The following is an 18192-nucleotide window of genomic DNA, read 5'->3' on the forward strand; positions in this document are numbered from 1 at the left end:
AAAGTCAGCAAGTTTCGTAACATTCCGATGAAGCTGTGATTTTTAACATTTCAAAACATACATTTTTTCGGTCAGAAATGACCGAAGAGCACCTGAGGGTTAAAAAGCAACTGAGCTACTGCCAAGCTACTGAAAAATGTAGTTAAAGGGATACTCCACCGGGTTTTCATATTAAACTATGTTATTCACTTAATTAAGACGAGCTGATGCATACCTCTCTCGTCTCAGTGCGTGCATACCTTCACTCGTGAAAAGTCCTCTTACCGGCTCCCGCTTTGTCGCATGTCACGTTGGCTGCATTGACGGAAATAAGAGGGAGGGGGAGAGCGAGGAAGCGGGAGCCGGTAAGAGGACTTTTCACGAGTGAAGGTATTATTGCGCCAAGTTGAAGTGCTCTAAAGCACTTTTTTATGGTATTCCGCCATACAATATAGTCATCAATTTTAAACGCTTGGAAAAACACAACGTTTTATTTTGTGTCACCAGCCTAGGTCGAGTTACACTAATCGAGTAACTGTGTTTAAATAGGGAAAACGAGGAAGTGTTTTGTCACTTCTCTTTTTGGCCCATATTTAATGCACTGGGCTAAGCTAAGTGCTAACATAGTTTTGCGGCAATACAGAGCGATAGAGTGCACGCACTGAGACGAGAGAGGTATGCATCAGCTCGTCTTAGTTAAGGGAATAACATAGTTTAATATGAAAACCCGGTGGAGTATCCCTTTAAGTTAGTAGCATTGCTACTTGTAGTTAACTACTCCCCAACACTGCTGGTAAATTAGTCTGATTCACTAAAGTGCAGGCTACAAACAAAAATGCTACCTTGTTTTATTTTAAAGTTTGGACTTTCATCCCGGCGAACCGCTTTAATCCACTTATTCCACTCAATTAAGTCGGGAATCCATGAAAACTTAAGTAGGGTTGGCGTTGTTGGTTAGATTTACAAAGTGGAACAGAGCAGTGACATCTATAGCCTTCGTTTCGGCCATTGTTGAACTGCATCGGAAGTGGACAATGGGGGGCACAATTCAAACGAGATCAAAATATTTGTTGTCTCTCACCATTGACTACCATACACAAATTTTCCGAAATAAGGTCCCATGGTGGTCGACCGGAAGGGGAGGGACTTAGGCTCTCTATAGAGCATCACAGTCCCGCCCACAGCCTGAGAGAGCGTTGGTGCCAGAAGTAAATTTCCCATTCATTTCTCCCATTGACTTTTTGTAAAATCTATATCTAAAGAGTTTTAGAGCATGTCTGAGGATAATCAGCTACTGCTGAACTCATAAGCATCCAACATATCATTTCGAGTGAAAAAATGAAGAGAAAATCCAAAAAAAAGTCAAGGGTACAAGCCTGTGTACATATTTTCATTTCCGAGCAAAGGAACCACTCCTCCCATAAACCACTGCAACTCACTGAAGCTGACTGAAGCCACCGTGAAAGAGCCTTTTGAGTGTCTTCGAAATCTGACGACGGCCACGTGAACTTTTTCCTCCAGTGAATTTTATATAGTGAATGTGCAGGGAAACTCCTTTTCCTCGATTTACTGAAGCAAACGCATTTGCAGCTCCACATGCTAAACCATTGAGCATCTGGCTCACTCATAGGCTAAGCTGTGGCAACTGCAAATCCAATGGCGCGGGAGCGTCTCAGTGGTGCAACCAATGAACTTAGCCCTACGTCATTACGCGATCTTCAGTCTTCACGTACCTTCGTGGGGTTTCAGACACGTGACATGACTTCCACCAATCAGATGCATCACTGTGGGGTTGTGGGATTGTTCAGGATTGTGGGTAATGAAGTACTTATCCAATACATCATGAATAAAAGGCATTTATCTTAAAACAAGGTTAGTGCCCCATTAATTTTTGGCGTTTATATGAGCACACAATCGCTTAGTACAGCCGTAGCTGGTTTTAAGTTGATTTAAGTATGATTACGTTTTTAAGGCTAATATCTCAAATGTCAATGGAGAAATTGTATTGAATTTTTACTTCCGGCACCGGCTGTGGGCGGGATTGTGATACTCTATACATCCCTAACGGACGTCGTACTACACTGTGAAAAGCATCGGACATGGGTAGAACAAAAATGGCGGAAATATTAGAAAGGTTGATTCTGTCAGTTCTGTATATGATCTCTCTGATGAGGATTATAGAGATATTAATATGAAGGCTGCTGCGTGAGGAAAGTTGCTGAAGACGTTGACATATCAGGTCGGCTAAAAAAATGTGATATAGTGGTGTAGTGGTCAATAGTTCAATGTCTGCCTACAATTTAATTGTATTAACTGCCCTAACAGCATTAGAAAGTCATGAAAATAAAAAAAAATGACATGACAACTTATCGTTATAAAATCATTATTTATCTTATTAAAAGTTAAGAAATCAGGTTTGTTTATAAATACCATAGCAACGCTCAACATCTGCTGGAATTGTCGGATAGGAACTGTCCGTAGATTTTCGCAAGAGTTAAAAAATTTTAACGGATCCGGATGATCAACGGACACGATTTTCGGAGTTGTATCGGGGAGGATTTCAACTGTCGGTGTAAAGGGCGGCTTAAGAAGGACTGGGAATTTCATTGTGAATGTTAAGCCCCTTTCACACAGAGATTCCAGAAAATACACGGATAATGTGACCCGGGATTGTTTGATTTCGGTTCATTCACACTGCCAGTGATTTGCCGGGATCAGTGAGTGCGTTCACACACAACCCGTAAAAATCCTGGGAAGACACATGACGTCAGGATGAGACGTATAACGGACGCGTCGAAAACATGTGCACGCTCATACCGTTCCACAAAGCTGGTGAACGATCTCAGCTTCAGCACGGATAGTGAGGCTCATGGTCTCTGCTTCGCTCCAGTTTGCAGGTATTTGTTCGTCCTTTCTTTGTTGATGACGAACACAAACTTTTTTTTAGCAACAGAGTTGCGCGATGGCGCGAGCATCATCACTGACATACCCTTTACGGCATTGGTCCTGGCTTTTGTTCACACAGCGCGCGTTCCGGGACTGATCCCGGCATTGTTACTAGGTCCCCAACCCGGGATCAGTCCCGGTATCAATCCCGGGTCGTGTTTGCGTTCACACAGAAGGCGTTCTGGCAATTTCCCGGCAATTTCCTGGGATCAAATTCAACGCGCTGTGTGAAAGGGGCTTAATACTGTGAATTTTAAACAGCCTCAATACATTTTAGTAACAAGCCATTAATCCTACACTCTAAAAATCGCTAGGTTGTTTCAACCCATGATTGGGTCAAATATGGCCAAACCCAACGTTAGGTTTAAAAATTGTATTAAAAAAATTAAACCAACAGTTGGATTTGTCCATATTTGAGCCAAATATGGATTGAAACAACCCAGCATTTTTTAGAACATACATTTTGCCCACTCACTGGTTTAAAATCCCACTCTAGTGTACATAACTGTAAAAAAAAAACTTTACTGTAATACTTTTGTCACTATGTTAAGTTAGTTAATTTCCATGGACTTTTAGTTTGTATTCATCCTGTTTTCTGTGTTTCCTTTGTTCAAGTTTCCCGCCACTCATCAGTTTCCATAGACACTCATTAATCATCACAGTTGTTAGTCATCATGTTCTCATCATTTCACACCGTGTAGTTCTAGGAACTTAGGTCTAGGAACTAGCCACCAGAGTGGTTCCCCGAGAACTAATTGCTCCCCTAGGAAAGTTTTCCTGTGCTGCATCTCAATTCGCCTATTTGTACTATGCCCTAAAAGTATGTACTTTTTTTGTGAAGAAAAAGCAGTGTGTGCTAGCAGAAGAGTGTGTAGCAGAAGAGTAGAAGAGTGCTGGTTGTTTTTTTATTTTAATGGCGCGGCGGATTATTATTTTGACTGAGAACGCCTGAGAATGAGCACACAGTGCTCACATTCTCCGTGTTCATTAGTTTACAATCTAACAGTCCTGTCAAATACGTTATTAGATAGAAGAATACTTTTATACATAGTTATATAGTTATAGTAATACATTAATAAACAACAACACTTTTACTTTGATCTACAACGCCTACCTTCTTCTATATCGGACTAAACATGACAACTTTACAGTATGTTACTGTCAAATATAATATGCACTAAATTAAAACTCGAGTTCATTTGCAGAAACCAACTGTCTTTAGCACAATAAACTCAGACAACAGAAACCTTTTTAGATCCCAATTGAACATTAAAGCAGCGCTCAGTAAGACTGGGAACTTCTTTGCTGTTTTCTCGCAGGTTTCTCTCTCGAGCTCCCCCTACAGTTTCGGAGTATATATATATATGAGAAAACTGTCGTAAACTCGTAACTCTTCGGACGGATAGGATATCTTCCCACCACTTTTTGACAGGGTCGATTTTGTCCCCACCAATTTTGAAACATCTCGCAGCACAGATGTACCCACGCAAAAACATCTCCAGTTAACAGCATTCGTTTCATTTGTTTGTTAAATAACAGGCGATCTAGCACTGAAATGTGTTGCCTTCTCTCAGAAACGCGCTTCAATCCGTGGCGGAGATTCTTTCCGGTGAAATCACAAATCAAAATGCACACAAACGTGTCCCTTTTTCTCGTGGTTTCTAATTTCACTCTCGTATATTTTTTCCCACTCATCAAAACATATAAAACCACTGATAAACATTATTAAATTCAACCACTGATAAACTTTATTGGTTTTGATGAGGGGGGAAAAAAACTATTCGAGTGCGGAATTCTACCTCTGGACGGACCATCACTGTACATGCTATCAAGGGGTATATTTTCTATATACTTACTATACTCGGACATTGTGCTCATTTTTATTTATGTGCATCAGGAAGCTACAGGACATCGTCTTTCAAAACATTACCTACTCGAAAGAGAAAAAAAGAATGAATGCGTTACCCAGCACTTTTGAAAATGCCCTTCCGAATGCGTCTCTGTCCCCAGCACATTTCAAACCAAACTGACGCCCGAGCCATGTCCACTGAGGTATGATTCTCAGAACAATATTATTCAAATGTTGAGATAGTGTATATTTTTATTGTGTTAACAAACGTAATCAGTAACATTATGGTTAAAAATCAATATTATAAGAAATATTTCCGCTATTTATTTATTTTTAGTTTAGCCTACAGCTATAGCTACTTAGATTATGCATTATCAAAATAAATGTTACGTTACATCTATCATTTTTCTGGTGATCCGAGTTGTCTATCGTAACGATTGACCAAAGAAAGTCAACACGTTTAATTTGTTTATTACAAGTTTGTTTATTTTATTATTGAAGCTTGAGACCAGTGGTACTGGTGGTCTGGGGTGCCTCGGAGTTGATGACACTTGCCAACGCTTGTAGCTAAAAAGGAAAAAGAAAATGTATCAATCTTTTTATCAACATATCATTTATACACAAGGTCAAACTAGCACAGATGGAGTTGCATGTGTGAAGTTGCAATGCTATTTCTCGTTTACTTATAGTTCTGTTTGTGTAAATGTGGTAAATAAATATAAAAAGTTGCATTATTAGCTAGCAGCTCTCGTGTCGGTTTATGCATTACATATCAAGTCAGCAGCACAGTATCACGTTACTAATTCTGAGGCTGACGACAAGCTAAACTAATGCATAATTTGTAGAATTTCATATTGATTTATAGGCGATCTGAGAAACACAAATAAACCCTGCTAGAGGAACGGACAAAACACTAACTTACAGAAAACAAGCAAGTTTGTTTGCTAATGAAAATGCTAACATCTAAGTTACAGTAGCCTATCTAACGTACTAGTAAGCCGGTAACAGACAGCGAGCATAATAATAATTAAAAAAAACAGACAATAGCAAACATCCCGACTCCCGAGGTCACAATTACAAGAAATACGAACATTAAACACAGTTTATTATAAAGATACTTACAAGTGCAACAGCAAGAAGGCCAGGTCAGCATCGATTTTGCAGGCTTCGCTTTCTTTCAGTTCTATCTATTCTGAAAAAGCCGGTCCGTTTTCTCTTTCTTTGTTCCTCTGATAAACACTTCCGAGCTTTCTTCTTCTTCTTTTACATCAGCCATCACGAAAACTTGAAGAATTCAATATCTAGCGTTACCTTTTTCTTAGCTAGCCGGCTCCTGGATGGATGGGGGCGTGTACGCATGCGTGTGCTCGTATAGTGCCGTAAAGCAATTCGTTACCTCGCGAGACCTGAAATCTCACGATACTTCCTAACACTGAGCTTGTTTATTGAGGATGCAGGACAACCAGCTAATAAAGCATTACAGTAATCTAGTCTCGAGGTCATGAATGCATGAACTAACTTTTCTGCATCAGAAATAGATAGCATGTTACGTAGCTTAGCAATGTTTCTAAGGTGGAAAAAGGCTAATTTTAAAAAGTTTGTTAAAAAGTTAATTAATGAATAGAAGCAGAAAAAATAATTAAGTATGGAAATGCAGGTTGGTTCACTAAACATTTCAGAGTCTGTAATTAAGACATACATATGTTTTGTTCTTCTAAAATGGTAGTTTTTTTATTTTCCAATATCCCATTTTTTTTTTTTTTTACTTAATAGGCTACTTTTCAGTTTTGTGCAATCATTCGCCTTATTCACTTGGCGGCCATTTTGAAAATGGAACGCCGCTGAGGGGTACACTCACCCGGAAGGATGCATGCAACGCAGCAGCACCAGCAATGAAAACTCGCAATGCGGACCACCAATCATTCCTGTCTGCCCGAATTAACGATGCAAAATGTGAAGCAAAGTGCCAGTGACTGAAACATCCCCCGGGCTGTGTTAATTAAGGGATACAGTACCTGTATCGGAGGTTTTATCCACGACATTGAACGTAGGAATGGACGCCTTGCCAGTTTCTGCGAGCTTGCAGCAGCCAGAGGTAATTAACGTTAGTAAGCTAAGCTGTAATATGGAGTTGTTGACTGTGTAAGTTACTATGTTAGATACAATTGTACTTTATTGTTTAGATAGATACACATCCAGTAGCTTACATACACACGCATGTAAAACAATCAAATCACTCACATGTATGTAAAAGGAAAGAGGAGAAGTGATTTTAAGGTCTGACAGGGACTGATCCTGTTACACACTGACAATGATAAGCTGCTATGGTGACAATACAAGTTTACATATATGTATTCATAAAGAATAAAAATAATGATGGTAATGGATTTGTATAGATTCTAATAGTACACAGTCAACTTCCTACAAGCTTGCAGAAACTGAGGTAAATTGGCGTCCATTCTTACGTTCAATGTCGTGGATAAAACCTCCGATACAGGTACTGTATCCCTTAATTAACACAGCCCGGGGGATGTTTCAGTCACTGGCACTTTGCTTCACATTTTGCATCGTTAATTCGGGCAGACAGGAATGATTGGTGGTCACTGCGAGTTTTCATTGCTGGTGCTGCTGCGTCGCATGCATCCTTCCGGGTGAGTGTACCCCTCAGCGGCGTTCCATTTTCAAAATGGCCGCCAAGTGAATAAGGCGAATTGTATGTTTTTTGAGAGCCCAACATGTTTGCACTGGAATAATATTAAAAACACAGTAATGCCACAGCAATGTGTCTTTGTTTATGTTAAAAGTTCATTCATTAAAAGAAGCTGAGGAAATAATTGAATATGGATATGCAGGTTGATTTACTTAGCAGAGTCTGTAATAAAGACATACCTACATATGTTTTCTTCTAAAATGGTACCTCTAATTCTCCAATTTCCCATTGGTGGAAGTGCACGTCACATTTGACCCTCGGATAGTGATGATAAAATATTTGTGGCCCTCACTATCATCAAAGTTGCCCATCCCTGTTCTAGGCCATCCCTGGTTAGCTAAACACAAGCCCCATATTAACTGGACTCACAGTTCTATCCTATCTTGGAGCCTGTCTTGTCATGTTGAGTGTTTAGTGTCTGCTGTTTCTCCTGTTTCTGTGTTTCAGGAGGAGGCTGGGGATTTGTCTGGAGTGCCGGGGGAGTACCTCGATCTGCGGGCGGTGTTCAGTCGCTCCTGGGCCACTTCTCTCCCTCCCCATCGACCTTATGATTGCGCTATCGATCTCATTCCCGGTACCACTCCCCCTCGCAGACGACTATACTCCTTGTCTGCTCCTGAACGTAAGGCATTAGAGAAGTATCTCTCCGAGTCCCTCGCGGCTGGTACCATCGTTTCTTCCTCCTCTTCTGCTGGCGCTGGATTTTTTGTGTGAAAAAGAAGGATGGGTCCTTACGCCCATGCATTGATTATCGGGGGTTGAATGATATCACGGTGAAGAACTGGTACCCTTTGCCGCTCATGTCTTTTGCTTTCGAGATCTTGCAGGGGGCAAAGGTTTTCACAAAATTAGATCTGCGTAATGCGTACCACTTGGTGCGTATTTAAGAAGGAGATGAATGGAAGACCGCGTTTAACACGCCCCTAGGGAACTTTGAATACCGGGTTCTTCCGTTCGGTCTGGTCAACGCTCCAGCCGTTTTTCAGGCTCTGATTAATGATGTTCTAAGAGATATGCTTAACGTCTTCGTGTTTGTTTATCTTGACGACATACTTATCTTCTCGCCTTCTTTCCAGGTGCACGTCATGCATGTTCGTCGCGTCCTGCAGCGTCTCTTAGAGAACCACCTCTTTGTCAAAGCTGAGAAATGCACTTTTCATTCACAGTCCGTTACGTTCTTGGGATCATCGTGTCCGCCGATGGCATAAGTATGGATTCACCGATTGGCCTGTGCCCGATTCCCGTATCGCTCTCCAACGCTTCTTAGGCTTTGCAAATTTTTACCGACGATTTATTCTGAATTTTAGTCAGGTCGCCGCTCCGCTTACGACGCTCACCTCGATCAAGTCCCGTTTTGTCTGGACCGAGGCGACCCCGGCTGCGTTCGTCCAATTGAAGACCTTATTTACCACCGCCCCTATCCTAATTAAACCTGATGTCGAGAGACAGTTCATCGTTGAGGTCGACGCTTCTGACTTGGGGGTAGGCGAGGTGTTTTGCAGCGCTCGCCTCTCGACAATAAGGTTCACCCATGCGCGTTCTTTTTGCACCGTCTCTCGCCTACTGAGCGCAATTACGACGTGGGTAATTGTGAATTGTTGGCCATTCGACTGGCGTTGGGAGAGTGGCGTCATTGGTTGGAGGGAGCGTCGCATCCGTTCATAGTCTGGACGGATTATCGTAATCTTGAGTACATTCGGTCCGCTAAGAAACTGAATGCCCGTCAGGCTCGTTGGGCACTTTTTTTCTGCCGTTTTGATTTCTCTATCTCTTACAGACCTGGTTCTAAGAATGTGAAGCCTGATGCTCTGTCCCGCCTTTTCGACTCCTCAGAGAGTGCCAATACCAAGGAGAACATTCTGCCTCAGAAGTGTGTGGTGGGGGCTACTGTTTGGGGGGTCGAACGGGTGGTTAAACAAGCCCTGAACCATGCTGTCACTCCTCAACGATGTCCTAAACAAATGCTATTTGTTCCTGAATCCGTTCGCCCCGCGGTCCTTCGATGGGGTCATTTGTCCAAGATTGCCGTCCATCCTGCACGCTGGGCACGCTGGCTGTCATCCGTCAAAAGTGGCCTTTGGTGGCCTACTAGAGAACGCGATATCTGCCGTTTCGTAGCTTCGTGTCCTGTCTCCGCCCAGACTAAGTCGAGTAATTCGCCTCCTGCCGGGTTTCCGACCCCTTTCGATCCCGTCACGTCCTTGGTCGCACATTGCTATAGACTTCGTTACGGGTCTGCCTCCATCCTTGGGGAACACCGTTATCCTGACCGTGGTGGATCGATTCTCTAAGGCCGTTCACTTCATTCCACTTCCTAAATTGCCTTCCGCTAAAGAGACGGCTCAGTCGGTGGTTAATCATGTCTTCAAGCTCCATGGTCTGCCTACTGACGTTGTTTCTGATAGGGGACCACAGTTTGCTTCTCAGTTTTGGAGGGAGTTCTGTCGGCAGATTGGTGCTACTGCCAGTTTGTCGTCGGGATTCCATCCCCAGACTGACGGGCAGGCCGAACGTTCTAATCAGATTTTGGGTATAATGGTCCGTAGTCTTGCGTTCTAGAATCGTTCGTCCTGGTGCGAACAGTTGCCATGGGCGGAGTATGCACACAATTCTATACCATCATCCGCTACTGGTCTATCTCCGTTTAATTGTTCCCTCGGCTACCAACTTCCGCTCTTTCCCTCACAGGAACGCGATGCTTCCATTCCGTCGGTTGAGGTATTTATTCAGAGATGCCTTCGCACCTGGAAGAGAGTGAGAACAGCCCTTTGTCGGACTAGGGCGCTCACCCGCCGAGCCGCTAACCGCCGTCGTGTAAGGTCTCCGAAGTACGTTTGTGGCCAGCGAGTCTGGCTGTCCACTCTTAATCTACCCCTTCAGTCCAGTTCTTGTAAGCTCTCGCCTCGGTTCGTCAGACCTTTTTCCATTACTAAGGTCCTTAACCCTGTTGCAGTCAGGCTCAAGCTTCCTCCTAGATTACATCGCATCCATCGTGTGTTTCATGTGTCGTGCATCAAACCCATTATTCGGAGACCTGCCCGTCCGGTTCCACCTCCTATTCTTGTCGAGGGTTCACCTGTTTATGGGTCAATGACATACCGTTCGCAGACTCCTGGATGTTCGTCCTCGAGGTCGTGGTTTTCAGTATCTGGTCGATTGGGAGGGATATGGTCCCAAGGAGAGAAGCTGGATTCCCTCCCGGGACGTCCTGGACCGTTCGCTCATCGAGGACTTCCACCGTACTCACCAGACTTCACCTTTGGGAGCGCCTGGGGGCGTACTGTCATGAATCAGCCTTCTCTCTCTCTTTTCCCTTGTTGTCTACACACGCACATACGCTCAGCTGTTTCTCATTATCTCACCCTTTGTGCTGCGCACACACTTAGTCGATCCCATTCATGGTTTTCCCCTCTCTCTCTTCTCTCAGCTGTTTCCCATAGTAATTAACACTTACACTGATCCTCTCACCTGTGCTCGTTTCCCCTCTAATTCATTCGGCTACTTCTAATCACTGTTTTCTCTGTTTCCTTGTCAGTTTATTGTTGTACGTAGAGCTTTCGCTGTGTCTCTTCGTTTACAAGACTTACCAGTATATCTCCCACGAGATCTGCACTGTCCAGTCCTGTCCTGTCCTGTCCTGAACTGTCGTAGTAGATGTGTTTCGCTTGGAGATTCATCATTGTTCTCTGCCCAGTTCACCTGCCGTCTAAGGAGATCCTACCAGCCTGCAACCTGTGAGTTTTCTTCACTGGGCTCAGGAAGAGTTCTCTGCTGCTGCTCGCCTGCTCGCCAGCGCTGAACCAACTATTGACTTTCACTGCTTTGTGTTGTGCACTGAACAAGTTATTTTCAAGTTATTGAGAAATAAACTCAAGTAAGAATTTCAAGTTATTGAGAAATAAACTCTATTACTGCATTTCCTCTGCTTTTGGGTCCTCTGTTCTAAGCGGTGACAATATCTTATCACCACTTGTTTTTGGTGGTTGTAAGTGTATAACAAAGGTACAAAACATATATTTGTATAGGTTGGTATATTAATATTATCAGTTAATGAAATTTATTACATTTTTACTGTAAATTTAAGTTAGGGACTGTTCGTTATTTATTTAAGGGGCCACCGGAGGAGATTTGAGATCTGTATTCAAAAAAGACTTGACCCTCCCTTCGCCAGCAATATTTTTTTCTATGACCCTCCAAAATGATTGTGAAAAAAGGCATGACCCTCCCCGATAATTTATTGATTACTTCTGTACTGGTTTGCGCTTGCCAAATATGTTCATATAGCCATGATAAACGACTAAACTCTTGCTTTCTCATCTTACTAGGGCTGTAACGATAGACCAAACCTACAATTCGGTTTGTATCACAAGTTTTGATTTGAATTTTTTATTTTTATTTTTTAATCATGTTTTCGGTGCTGATGCAGTGGTGACGCATTTATGTAACGTGCAATTTTGCGCTCAAGTTGAAAGGCATTTTGTGCATAGTAAAACATATCTGCAACATTTATCAAGTTCACTGATAATTGTTGTGCATGCATTTATTAATCAGTTTGATAATAAAATCATAATAAAGTAGTATGCTTCCCTTTCAATAGTCCAAATTCACAGACATTTTCGTCTTTCTTCTGTGGATTTCATCAGCTCCTGATTGATCAAAATTCAGATAGATCGACAAACCGGCTCATTCCGCACAGCGCACACACCTCACGAATTCAAGCCTACAGCTCAGATTTACTCACTAACTGTTCTGGAAACGCAATAAGAATGGAAACTAAAATATGGTCGTATCATTCTACAGCGCACATTATATCAGCTGCAGTTCCGGCGTCTCAGTCCCAATACAGTCGACGTACATTCACATCACATGTTAATGCAGCGGTAGAGTTACACACACAGGACAATGCACTTATTCACAATAACAAAAGTTCATTATTTGCTCGTGCTTTAAAACTTTGCCGGGTAAACATTTCTTTGCCGTTCTGTTCTAATGCACTTTTTCTGAGCGCGTACTGAAGCGCGCACAGACTGTCAAACAGCGCCACCAAAGCTGGCGCCACTCAGAATTTTGTTGGGTCAGACCCATCTGACAGCGATGGCGGTGGGGCCGAGACCGAGACAGCTATATGGAGCTACATGGAAAAAAATATGCACCAAACAAGCCACTTTGAAATTTACCTGTTTTGATGAATACAAAAGTTGGGTGACCCTCCCCTATAGACTAAAAAAAGTTGGATGACCCTCCCCTCATCAAAGAATAAAAAGACATGACCTTCCCCTATTTTCCTCTGGTGGACCTTTCCATAAATACCATTTGGAATATTTTTACAGTAAATTTCTGGCAACCACAGTTGGGAGTTTTTTTTTTTTTTTTTTTTTTTTTTCTTAAATTTCACAGACTTTTTTTTACAGTGATTAAATATCATCTAAGTTATATCAGTTGTAAATATAGTGTGACAATATCAATGACAAATGATATTTACATGCATTTTATGCAAGTAGTCTGCTATACTGTTACAAAGATCTCACTGATTTACATTATAAGTATGTGATCTTAGCTTTTGTCCATATAAATATAAGCAGCTACAAAAAATGGCATATTTTACTAAATTATTTTCCTCCTAAAGTATGAGCGCCATATTATCCTATTATTTCATACTACATGCCCTATAAAATCCTGATGTATCAGATACTCAACAAAAAAAAAAACACACATCTACAAGATATTTTTCAGATTGAAGGTTTCAAGGTTCAAAGGTTTTATCTATAATGTTCTTTTTCTAAAAGGTTCTCTTCCATTAAAAAATATATATTTCTTACTGTTATCTCAAGATTTACTGGGTGAGTAGACCTAGTGAAATAAAACGTTGAAGTTGATTCAGACCTTCACAAAACAGTTAAGATCAAGGACCATAAGTAATAATAACTGCCCTAATCCATTTAGGTCCACACACTTGTTCCTCAAACAACAGAGATCAGCCAAGATGTAGTATGTCTCTTTTCTTTTATGTGGGCCACTCTGTCAGGCATGTGTCTTGTGACTCTCTAAAACTCAATTACCCGCTCCTCTTTTTACTCATTTTGCCATTTTCACGGAAATACTCTGCTTGTCCACATAATTATAATGCTTAAAAATAGGCTAGATACTGCTTTAAACAAACCAGAGCAAACAAAGCTAGTATTTTAACTACATGGAAAGAACTTCACATGCATCAGTACCAAACTGAATCAGTCACCCATTACATTAAAATCAGTCACCATTCTTTTTCCTTTCTTCAGTCACCAACTTACCAAAGTTGATGTTGTATTCGCCACCCCGCTCGCGGTACATCTGGTAGACGAAGAAACAGGAAACCGGTTTGAGCAACAGGCTCAGGATGGCCATGCCTGCACTAAAACGGAACAAGTCCGGCGGGTTTGCATTCGTCAAATAGTAAAGACCAAAATGAACAATGTCAGTCAAGATGGTCACTGCCAACCCGATCAAGAACTGAATGAAGAAGAGCACATATCAAACATTAGCATGACAAATATAATATATACAAACACAATAAAATAAAATAACAAGTAGTCGTAACATGCTCAACGGCCATCTTTTAAGCACTTATCTGTTTGGCTGGCCATACAAAAATGCAAAATGCTCAGAAATGTGTCATAAACATAAAAATTTAACAGCATTTTTCTATATGTGTAAGCTTTTGGACTTAAAGGTGCAATGTGTAAAAAAATTCTATTAACAGAAATGCAATATGACATCCATAACTAGTTTTCAGTGGTGTATAAAGAACTAAACCGTAATGTTTTTATTTCCTTAGAATGAGACATTTACAATAACATAACCAGTGGTTAAAGTGGGATTTAGCAGATGGGGGAATCCTCAAATGCCTTTGTCTAGGTGCAACAGGGGGAAAAAATGGCTCACCGTAGGACAACATATTGAGACGCAGATGCGTCAAGTTTAAACAAGGCTTTACGCTTTAACCAGCTCAGCCACAGTAACAGCTCATATTTAGCCAGCTAAACTTTACTACCCTGTTAGAAAAAATACATAGTTTCATGTGTGGGGATCTACTCAGACAGGCATACAACATACAATAGCTGCAGCACATCCAGGCAACACCCAGAATCATGTGATCTGTTGTAAGATCACATGACTAATCAGGAACTGATAAAGGTTTGCTAGCTGCAAAGCAGACATTCTTTTCGGTTGATGCTAGGTGTGGTTGTGTGAGTTGGACTCTCATTTCATGCAGGTATAATTGATCATTGTAGAGCATGTTTAATTACTGCTATTGGTTTTAACACTTATTTATTTCATTTTATTAAGGGTAATTAGAAGTGCATGTCTTCTCTTCACGGGGGACACAGGCTTCTGTTTGGAAGTTTAACTTTTATGAGTTCACCTCCATTGTGACTCGAGCTGCAGGAATGCAGTGCACTGGTAAATGCCTCAATATGTACATTTTTTTTATTGAATGTGTTATTTGCATTGAGACATGTTGTAACAACTTTTCTCTGTCCGTAGCAATGGAACGTTCCCCTTTTATCTGCATGTGTTAATGCACTGTGGCCTGTGGGACAATTGAGCATACTGAAAAGTAGGCCTATATTTTTAGTTATGTTTGAGTTGACCATGGTAATGCTGTTTAATGAGGTTGGTAACTAACATGCTTGGTTTCTCTTGAAAAGGGACCAGGCCAGCCACTGTTTCCATGTGATTTTCTAAGCATTTCTTTATTGCTTCCTGTTGCTTAATTTTTTGTTTGATATTGTTTGGTTATCTGTATTTTTACCACTCATGTGCCACAGTCATATTAGCATGTATTTTTCTTGACTAAGTGTTGCCTTTTATGCTGGTGGTTCTCCTCCCTGACTATGTCTTTTGCGTAGGTTATCCTTGTACAAGGACGGATCTAGACTGATGCGTTGCCCCTTCTCTTCAGGGGACCACACTGGGCGAGACACCATAGTGGTGTGTACTTAATAACTACAACACGGTGTGACATTTTGTAGTGGTATCTAACGGTCTTAAGTGTGTATAGCTTGCTGTGTTGCATGCTTCGACTGGTGCTGGGTTGCTGTCTCCTGTTTCTGTCTCCCTAGGGGCCTCCTGAGCAGGGGTTGTGCATTCGCTGATCCGACCTTCCTATATGGAGGAAAATCCACCAGCCATTTATCCTAGCATTTTTTAAGATCTATTTTAATAACTTTTCTATGTATTTTTTTCACAAAATTATGTAATAAATTTTACGGAAGCCCTGAACCGCAACCTAAAAAAAAAAAATTCAGTAAAAAAAAAAAAAAATCTGTAAAAAAAAAAATCTAGCATTTCGAGATTAAAGTCGAAATGTTTCGAGATTAAAGTCGAAATGTTTCGAGATTAAAGTCGAAATGTTTCGAGATTAAAGTCGAAATGTTTCGAGATTAAAGTCGGAATGTTTCGAGATTAAAGTCGGAATGTTTCGAGATTAAAGTCGGAATGTTTCGAGATTAAAGTCGGAATGTTTCGAGATTAAAGTCGGAATGTTTCGAGATTAAAGTCGAAATGTTTCGAGATTAAAGTCGGAATGTTTCGAGATTAAAGTCGGAATGTTTCGAGATTAAAGTCGAAACATGTGCATTCATAACAGTGCGCGTCCACTGGCTCAGAGCGTGCGCGTGTGAAGTCGAACTGCCATGGATAAACACAAAATAGTAGCTTTTTACTTTTATCTGAATTACTTATCTTACTTTATCGTTATAAAATATAATGCGCCGGAATAGACTTAAGTCTATAGGAAAACCAACACGGAAAACACTTTTCAGACTGGATGGAGAAATCCAGCTTTATGAATGAATGAATGAATGAATGAATGAATAGGGCATTTATATAACGCTTTCAAATATGCCTACACTCAGAGTGCTTTACAATCATATCAGAGAATCTCTCCTCAACCATAAGTGGTTATTAAATCTTAGGAAATCACAGGATCCGGCCAAATGATTGGATAAAGAATGATGCACTTAAAATGTATCCAGAGCGAATTTACGTTGAAGAGGGAGACCAAACAGTTACTGTTGTGTTCTCGACCCAGATAGTGTTGACTAGACGAGCACGAAAACACCTCAGAAACACTGCCACTAGCACGTGTGACGTGTGTAGAATTGTGTTGAAAGCCCAGATAGAAGTAAAAAGCTACTATTTTGGGTTTATCCATGGCAGTTCGACTTCACACACACACACACACACACACACACACACACACACACACGCGCTCTGAGCCAGCGGACGCGCACTGTTATGAATGCACAATGTTTCGACTTTAATCTCGAAACATTTCGACTTTAATCTCGAAACATTTCGACTTTAATCTCGAAACATTCCGACTTTAATCTCGAAACATTCCGACTTTAATCTCGAACCATTTCGACTTTAATTTCGAAATGCTAGATTTTTTTTATTTTTTTTATTTTTTTTTACAGGTTTTTTTTTTTTTACAGGTTTTTTTTTTTTTTTTTTTTTTGCAGATTTTTTTTTTTTTTTTTTAGGTTGCGGTTCAGGGCTTCCGTAAAATTTGGAGTATATTTACATATTTGTCTCTTGTTGACTGTCCCTTTGCGGGGATAAACATTATTAGCCACACTACATTCACAAGAGGATTGGTGGTTCCCCCTGCCCATCATCAGGGGGTGGCGTAGTCAGACCTGAAATAAGGTATACTGCATGGCAGGTACCACACATGTGGTTCTTCTCCCTCGATATATTATGGGCTTGCTACAGTATGTGGGGAGAAATGTGCTGGTTACGTTCGTGAGACAATCAGCTGATTACTATTATTATATTTTATTTATTAAGACCCTTCCTCACCTGACCATGATGTGGTTTATAATGGACTGTGGTACAGAAAGAGTGATAATGTTACACACTCTTGGCTTACTCTGGCCATTCTCTGCTGTCTCAGACGATAATATGTTTGTCCCATTTTAGCAACAGTAGCTTCTCCGAACGGAAGGGGTGAGCACGTGGTCTGAGAACTTAACTCACAACCGAACCGCTAGATGTTGCTAAAAAATATACACTGCACATTTAAAAGCCTTAAAAGGGGTCCTATTATGCCCTTTTAAGTCTTGATTTTGTTTTTGGGGTGTACTAGAATATGCTTTCATGCTTGATTGTTTACATGTTATTTTTTACATAGTTTACATTATTACAGCTCCATTCTCCCCAGTCTGGTCCAAACGGGTTGTTTAGTACCGGTTTTTATGAAGCCCCTCCTTTCGAAATACAAAATCTGCTGTGATTGGTTAAGCCTTGTTCACACTACATGATTTTAAAACGTCGGGCTGAACTGTGCGGTTCACACTACATGACTTGCTCTCAGTGAAATCAGGAGTGTTCAAGTTGTTTAGCTGTTCACACCACACAACACAACGTGTGAGGCGTCTGCGAGCGTTTTCGCTGCGTTGTTGGCTCTTTTATACTAACAGATTGGCAAGCGTTCATCGTCCGCTAATCCCCCGAGATTTGCACGCGATAACACCCTGACCTGTCGGCGAGCTCAAGGATTTGCAAATCGGGCATAAATCGGGCTTAAAATTCTGTAGTGTGAACTTAGCATTAGCTGGCCCAGTGTGTTGTGAAATGTCCCACCCTTCCAAAACTGTGAGTTCTGCTCTAGTGTAAATTCAAAGGATGGCAGCAATTTCAAATTCAGATTCAGACCCTGACA

The 18192-nt window shown here is 41.2% G+C and overlaps 1 protein-coding gene and 1 long non-coding RNA gene across 7 annotated transcripts in view; one reads left to right on the plus strand and one right to left on the minus strand.

Moving 5' to 3' along the window:
- Window positions 1-18192, minus strand: part of agtrap (angiotensin II receptor associated protein) — a 108752-nt gene that overhangs the window by 80375 nt on the left and 10185 nt on the right. For 4 of the 5 annotated variants that reach the window (XM_039653607.2, XM_089125342.1, XM_039653610.2 and 1 more), the window contains exon 4: window positions 13775-13973. In XM_039653607.2, coding sequence (XP_039509541.1) covers window positions 13775-13973 — 199 coding nt within the window. Of the gene's footprint in view, window positions 1-5242; window positions 5342-13774; window positions 13974-18192 lie in introns of those variants that run through there. The other variant, XM_039653608.2, reaches the window with a different exon arrangement.
- LOC120464231 (uncharacterized) lies at window positions 14590-15757 on the plus strand. Of its 2 annotated transcripts, none has more exons than XR_016148705.1 (3): window positions 14590-14924; window positions 15009-15081; window positions 15173-15757. It is a non-coding gene; the product is annotated as an uncharacterized LOC120464231 (long non-coding RNA). The 2 variants fall into 2 exon arrangements; XR_005618645.2 differs by having other exon boundaries at window positions 14590-14736; window positions 14811-14924; window positions 15009-15757.

The sequence above is a fragment of the Pimephales promelas genome, chromosome 21 (assembly GCF_988280905.1).
Source record: "Pimephales promelas chromosome 21, fPimPro1.hap1.1, whole genome shotgun sequence".
NCBI classification, from domain to species: domain Eukaryota; kingdom Metazoa; phylum Chordata; class Actinopteri; order Cypriniformes; family Leuciscidae; genus Pimephales; species Pimephales promelas.